This window comes from Anarrhichthys ocellatus, unplaced genomic scaffold (genome assembly GCF_004355925.1).
Source record: "Anarrhichthys ocellatus isolate YVR2014 unplaced genomic scaffold, GSC_Weel_1.0 scaffold116, whole genome shotgun sequence".
NCBI lineage: Eukaryota > Metazoa > Chordata > Actinopteri > Perciformes > Anarhichadidae > Anarrhichthys > Anarrhichthys ocellatus.
Genome location: NW_022280146.1, coordinates 215876 through 223764, shown reverse-complemented (window position 1 = coordinate 223764; position 7889 = coordinate 215876). Strand labels below are relative to the sequence as shown.

Here is a 7889-nt window from a genome sequence, read left to right as displayed (position 1 = left end):
CTCTGAAGGGTGTTCTCCTGGTGCTCTGAAGGGTGTTCTCTGGGTGCTCTCTGAAGGGTGTTCTCTGGATTGCTCCAGCAGTCCAAAAACATGTAGTTTAGTTTGTTTCCCAAAGGTCTGAATGATTTTTTTCTTTCACTGCGTTCAAAATGGCATACTTAAAAAAATAAGAAAGTGTATATACTACAGCTGACCACGTGTGTCAACCCTGTGGTTGACTGCAGCACCTGTCCAGGGTGTACCCGTCTCTCACCCAATTTCAACTGGAAACATTGCTCCCGTAGGCTGTGTCTGTGGTGTGTGAATGGGTAAATGGTAAATGGACTCTACTTGTATTTCTCTTTTCTAGTCTTCTGACTACTGAAAGAGCTTTAACACTACATGTCATCATTCACCCATTCACACACACAGATGACAGGAGCTACCATGCAAGGTGACACCTGCCCATCAGGACTCTAACTAACATTTACATTCACACACCATAAGCACAGCTATGGAGCATCTGGGGTTAAGTGTCTTACCCAACGACACATCGACATGGACTAGTGGAGCCGGGGATCGAACCGCCGATCCTCTGATTAAAGTTCTACCACTGAGCGACAGTAGTGGTATGAATGTTAGTTAGAATCCTGATGGGCAGGTGCACCTTGCATGGTAGCTCCTGTCATCAGTATGAATGGGTGAATGATGACATGTAGTGTTAAAGAGCTTTGAGTGGTCTAGAAAAGAGAAATACAAGTACAGTCCATCTACCATTCCCACCAAATATGCAGGACTTGGAAGCAGGATGAGTGACAAGAAAAGGCAGAAACACACATGGGTTTTGGTCGATGATTATGATGATGATAAATACTGCAAACTGGTCACATCAAACCATTTACATCCACTGATTTATAAAGTTCTTAATGCATACAGTATGTACATATTTCTCTATATAAATAGGACTGTGGAATGTACTTTCATTTACATTAGCAAAGGCAGGTAAAGGTAGAGCATTTTCTCCAGTCATCATTGACAATGTCACGTAAATTGTCATCATCACATTGTTATATTATCCAAATGGACAACCATAGTCTAAATCATTCATATTGGTGTTAAAGGACAGTCTGTGCGTACAGATAGCATCAGCCGTGGCAGCCATTTTTATTCCTCCAGTATCAGACGTTTTTACCCTGACCTGAGCCTTCAGAGCAGCACTTCCAAGCTCCATATTCACCATCCCACAGGTAGTGTAGGTTGGGACCATGGTTAGATTAGGGTCTGCCAACCCAGAGGACAGGAGGACTGGTGAGGAACATCTGCTGGGAGCCTCAACTCGTTATCGTACGAGTTCAATGGCCAAGCACTTAGGTTCTGCAACCCATTTAAATGAGCTGTTGACCAACAGCATGGCTGATTTCAGAATGCATGTTGGCTGATAGGTCACCACGCATACTGCACTCCGATAGGTCACCACGCATACTGCACTCCGATAGGTCACCACGCATACTGCACTCCGATAGGTCACCACGCATACTGCACTCTGATAGGTCACCACGCATACTGCACTCCGATAGGTCACCACGCATACTGCACTCCGATAGGTCACCACGCATACTGCATGTTGTCTACCAGAGAGCACGGACACGTTTATTATTACACTGTAATAAGTTCCTTGGTCCCAACTCTTTATGAACCAAATTTAAGGAATCCTTATCAAAAATGTTTGTGTAAACGTAAAAATTTTATAATTTCCAGAATTTTTAACTCTGTATATATTATACTGCAATACTTGTATGAGCCTAAACCATCTCAACCAGACCACAGCTCAGACCATCTACTGGGGATTTCCGTCTTTTTAATGTGACTTTATTGTGTTCGGGTGAGTGTGTCCAGACTTGATACTTCAATATAACCTGCCTGGCAGAATAACTTTCATGGTCAAAGAAGTGGCAAAAGAAATGTTGATAACTACACATCGCATTTCCTTTAAATTCTTCACAATAAAAGTCCCACATTATCTTTGCTGCGTGCCCTTCCTACCTACGGTATAAGAAGACAGCCGCTACCAAAGCTCTGCCGATTCAGTGATAAACTCCTTTCATTTCTTAGAAATTCTTCACTATAGAATTCCCCAGTTTTTTTGTTCATTAAAGGCCACCTCTGCATGTGGTCTGGCTGATCGGATCCCACTGAGAGCAAGCTCCGGTCTCGGGGCGTACAGACTTGACAGTTAATGCGTCCTGCACTGATGAGACGACAAAAGACAAGTGGGACTACAGTGTAAAGAGATTTGGTGAAAATGTCATTTTAAAGAGAAATAAAACCAAGGAACTTTCATTAAAACGTACACCCCCAACCTACTTTTGATGATTTAAAATTATACACAAATAATCACGACTTATCATTAACCATCAATCACAAATGGTAAAATGTCAGCACTCTAATTTCTCAAGAAAATTCTTGAATTTCGGGGTGCTGTTGGACATGAAATCCAACTGTGAATGGAAAGCCTTGATTGTGCTCGGAGCTTTGTAAAGTAGTCTTATATTAACTGCATTCCTTGGCCATCAGAACATAGTCAACACACACATTCCTTTCAATGCTATCACGAAGACTTCCACAGGCTTCAAACTCTAAATCTAGACCAGTTTAGATCCTTTGACACAAATGTGAACCATTTATGTCCATTTGGCATGTTCTACTAGAGTCTCACTGACACTGAAACCACACCGGCTGTGGTGACCTGTACCAGTCATTTTCATTAAGAAGCCCTCTGTGATTATAATAGAAAGATTAACCAGGTAACAAGCTATCAAAGCTGCACCACCTGTCCAGTGAAGACAGTTGTATCAAGTCGTATTGTTGTCTTGTTCCAACAAAAACAGATGTGACTTGTGTATTTTGAGTCTGGGTAGAAACGAGGCAGCTCCTAAGGAAACAGTCGAGTCAGTCCGTTATTTCTTTCAATTTCTGCATCTCATTTTCTGAATAATTCACTTTTTGCAGTTTTCACAGAATTGAAAACATATCTGTGACATACGTCGGGGAAGAAAAATTACACTCTTAAAATTCCGGTATGAATGACGTGCGTCAGTTTATCCTCTAAACATATGGCCAAAAGTCTGCCTGAACCACTGACGAGGAAATGTCGTCATTTAAAAATCATCATCTGATTATGAACATACTGTGCAGCCCCTCTCTGTCCCCACAGAGCAGAACAAAACAGCCCTTCCCACACAGAGCATGCCGTGGTTCCCTCATCTCCACCACTTCAGCTCCTCCTGCTGCTCATCAGCTCCACGGAGGCGAGGTGCCTGAGACTGAAGGGCGGATGGTTCCCTTTGGAGAAGGCTTGGATCCAAACCAGGACATCTAGAACACAAACATAGCAGTCACCAGGTAAAGAGAGGCCTTTGCACATCAATATATGTTTGTCATCAATACTTTCACACAATATTACACGGCCATACAGAGCCATGATTTCTCTTTCGGAATGAGGTTGAGCATTTGCACGGTGAATAAAAGCATCAAGAGGTCAGAGGCTCAGAGGTCCAAACCAAGACGGCAAACTGTCTCACTCCTTTCAACCTCGACAGACCAGATCCACTCCTTCCGTTCTTACCTTTCAGAATAAAAGCCCTAGACATATACACCGCGTGAGTGTATTCTAAAAGGAAATCCCATTCACTGAGAGCATCTCACTAAAAGGAAATGCAAAAACAGTAGCTTTATGCTAACAGTTTAGCTCAGACAGACTGCCGGACGCGGCTCTGGGTCAACAGGATTCTGCTAGTTGGTCCTCAGCCTGCACCAATCTATCGACACCTATTATTGAAACAGTGTCTCGCAACTTTGGCAACTTTGCATCCCTGCTGGTATGAATAGTTTTGATGCTAAATATTTGCCGGCAACTATTTAGCTTTTTTTGTGTTTTCATGCGTCACGCCCCGTGTGTAAAGGCCTGAGGTGGCTCCCACCCCACTACTTCCAGCACCCTTGTTCGGACCACACCCACCTTCAGACTGCCTTCATTTTGATCTCAACTGTTACCAACTACTACACTGTTGCATACTACACACCTCTTGTGTTTGGTTTAGCTCCTCCCCCATCACATTTTGAGCATTACATTTTTTCTCCATCAATTTATGGAGGAAAAAAATCTTTGTTTACATAAAAAAAAAAAAAAAAAACACAAAATGCAGGTGACAATTAAAAATCGAAAAATCTAGTGGAACATAAAGTCAGGCACTCAGGCATTCTGTATTGCTTTCAAATATGTATTCTCCTTTAGATCTAGTTCTTATTATCTCTGCTTAGATGGTTTACATCTCCAGTCGAGGCGTCTCTATCTTCTACCGACGCATTCAGCAGCGGTCGGTCTGAACCTGAAATGAAGTGCTTGAAGCAGCAGACTGAATACCAACCTTGTACTCCAGAGTTTGTTTCAACATGTCCTCTTCCTCCCGACTGAAGTTTAGCAGCACAGATACGGCTCGTATTAGCTGGAAAGCCTGACGGAGCAAGACACAGATTCAGGCTGGGTTTGTAACAGAACCAGGATCAGTCATTTCGTCAATAAAAACCAGGCAGACCTACTGAGGACTTACCTCAGCCTCTCTGGATGACATAAATTTGAGTATGACGTGCTTGAGATACTCAAAGTTGATTTCTCGTGAGTCGTTGAGGTCTGAGGTATTGGTCACCGTCGTCTTGGAGGTCGGGGGGCTCAGTGTAGATGCTGGCAGCGGGTCAGGATAAACCCTCTCTTGTTTTTCTGCTCGGCTTTCTGGAAACCTCTCCTTCCCTTCAGCTTCTGGCTCAGGCTTGAGCTTCTATGGAGGACAGAGAAGGAAACACTTGTACAGTGTATTCACTTCTTTTACATTCTGTTGTGTTGCAGCCTTGTGCTAAAATCGTTTAAGTTCATGTTTTCCCTCATCAACCTACACTCAATACCCCGAAGCAACAAAGTGAAAACAAGAGTTTAAATCGGTTGGGTTCAAGTCTGGGCTCTGGCTACTCAAGGACATTCACACACGTCTGGCTATGTGCTTTGAGTCATTGTCCTGCAGGAAGGTGACCTGAGCTCTCTGGACCAGGTTTTCATTAAGGATCTCTATGTACGTTGCTCTGTTGAGCTTTCCCGCAACCCTGTCACCCATGCCTCTGAACCCCTCCCCCACAGCATGACGCTGCCACCACCATGCTGCACTGTTGGGATGGTATTGTACAGATGGTGAGCGGTGCCTGGTTTTCTCCAGACCCAACGCTTAGAATTCAGGCCAAACAATTAAATCTCGGTTTCATTAGACCAGAGAATCTTGTCTCCAAGCAGGTTCTTTTGCCTCTTTCACACGACACAACTTTAGCCAGGACTTTACGCTCCTACACAGTTCGGTCCGGTTTTTGTTGTAATTGAAAATCGGGGGAAACAGCAGGGAGAGAGGAGAAGGAGGTAAAAAGCACAGGATGTATATTATTTGACCATTTATCAGAATAAGATCATATATATATATATATATATATATTATTGTGGTGAAGCCTGACCTGAGTGGCTTCTGAAGTGGTAGGAGGCACACACCAGAGACTTTGTCCAGATAACAAAAAGGTGTTTTATTTACAAAAGTGCTCTGCTACACGTGTAGCCAAACGTATATACAAACAAACTGTTAACTTAGCTTAACTGAATAAAACTCAACTCATCATCAAGTAACATAATCACGTGCACACAGCTACACACTAATCTTCCTTTCTCCCCTGCTCAGTCAGAGTCATGTCCTTATATAGAGCCTCCTATCAGCAGGATCTAGTTTCTACCATGAGTGCAGGTGACACCAATTACTGACTCCAATAGACAAAAGCTCTACCTCACAGCACCCCTTTAGGTAGCCAACAATTTTATATGGTTTACAATTTGCTATACACTCACAACAATGTAAAACAGCGTAAAATCACAACGAACCTACAAATCTACCTGTACATACTCCATAGATTGATAGATCAGTGTAATATGGGGACAAATGGTGTGTTCTCACTCACTTTGTCACAGTTATAGATTGTAAATCATTGGTGTGTTATCTAGAAAATAGACCAGACACTAAAATATCTCTAAAAGATCGTGAGCCAGCTGCTTCCTGGGTGAAAAGCCCAATTAGTTTACATGGGTGACGTCTGGAATGAACCAGCGTAAAGACACGGTCTCTGTCGAGGGGCTACGGTGGTCCCCCAGAATAAATCCATAATCAGAAATAAATCATTAGCTGCTCTAAATAGGGCAAACTACTGACCACAAAGTAAACTGTGCTCAGTTTGCATCACAAACAGAAGACACAGCCTTCAATGGTGTCCCATGTTTTGGTTTAACAAGTGACCGTGTTAACTGGTGACCCTTGGCTGCTCATAGTGACGGGCAGCTAATTTAAACAAGAACCGGGTGGACCAGCTCCCTTATCAAGAAATGCTCAGTTTGCAGACATATTGTGAGAGCAAAGGAAAACTCACCAGTTCCTTCTGCAGCGTCCTCTTCAGTTCTGCCAGTCTCTGCTGCAGCTGCTTGATGGTCTGCAAAGCAATGTCAGTGTGTTTTATGTGTGCTGATCGAATGTAGCTGCTTGAAGCCGATATTGATATTGCTGTTTATCAGACCACAATTGAGACAACAAGTACACCAACAGTCCCATTAACTCGCTCCCCACTGCTGGGAGACAAGTTCCCAGAAGGAGAGCAGGCACCAGCTTTGAAAACAGACAATTCACAAAGCCCAGCACCTCTGTCTCCACAGTGGCAATCTGCTCTCCTAGCGGCAGGGAGGAGGGACCCAACGCTGCCGCTGGCCACCAGCTCGCTGTTCAGGACATTTTTAACGTTAGAATGAAAACGTGGTGGAATTAGCAAGCTAATGTTTGCATGCTAGCTAGCCAGCCATTAAATAAAGACAAATTAAACAAATGAATGCTTCATCTTCACACACTTGTCACAGCGTAGGAAAGCACATGGCTATCACCAGATACCCAGTCCTCAACACGGACTCACTGGTTGTTGTAATGTGCTGATAGCTTCATTTCATGTCCACAGAAAAGCAGAAGCGGGCTTGAGCTGTGCTGTGAATGTAATGCTACACATTGGTTACAGGCGAGAAGGGAGTCTGATTCAATTCGTTAACATTCTTTTATTTCATGACATAGACTCGTCCCAAACAGTCAATTCTATCTCAGAATTGGCCTTGCAAGAGAACGGCTGATTCAAAAACAGTAGATGGAGTTTTGGGCCATTTTTCGACTCTGAAATGCAAATAATTATAAAGTTGCTGTGTTTCATCCCAGTACAGTCGTATCCTTTAGTTTACAGATTAAACAACACGTTGAAGTGTGCAGCTACTCTCTAAGAGCCAGCAGGACTGCAGGATGGCAGTAAAAAGGTAACTGACCCTGTTCTTGTCGGAGAGCTGCTGCTCGAGCTCTCTGTTGACTTTCTGAATGTGATCCAGATCATCCACCGTCACACTGCCGTTCTGATCCTCCTCACACACTTCAGGGCTGTGGAGCTGTTCTGTCAAGGTTTCCACCTCAACCTCCAGGTACGAGATCTGAGCAGCACATACAATACCACGCGGACCGTTAATTCATATTCATAGATTGCATATCACAGCATAGCCTGCAAATATAGATATTATTTATATGCCCTATGGTCGAGCCCTACATGTAGGTATTCCTGAGGTGTGTGTGTGTGTGTGAGTGCTAACCCGCGCCTGGCAGCTATCTAGCTGCTGCGTCTGGCTGAGCAGCTCCTCCCTCAGGCTGATCAGCTGGGAGTCTTTATCCAGCTCCATCTGCTCGAGCTGGGCTCGCTGCTGCTCCACCTCCTCCTGCAGCTGCACCAGTGATGCCTGCCGACACTGCACCTCTGCA

At 43.9% G+C, this 7889-nt stretch overlaps 1 protein-coding gene across 4 annotated transcripts in view; it reads right to left on the bottom strand.

The window, feature by feature from the left end:
- Positions 1-819: 819 nt before the first annotated feature.
- Positions 820-7889, bottom strand: part of golga1 (golgin A1) — a 20957-nt gene continuing 13887 nt past the window's right edge. For all 4 annotated transcript variants that reach the window (XM_031876805.1, XM_031876804.1, XM_031876807.1 and 1 more), the window contains 6 exons: positions 7724-7884; positions 7409-7567; positions 6484-6543; positions 4590-4814; positions 4407-4493; positions 820-3354 (listed from right to left, as the gene is read on the bottom strand). In XM_031876805.1, coding sequence (XP_031732665.1) covers positions 3274-3354; positions 4407-4493; positions 4590-4814; positions 6484-6543; positions 7409-7567; positions 7724-7884 — 773 coding nt within the window. In that variant the 3' untranslated portion in view covers positions 820-3273. The remainder of the gene's footprint in view (positions 3355-4406; positions 4494-4589; positions 4815-6483; positions 6544-7408; positions 7568-7723; positions 7885-7889) is intronic.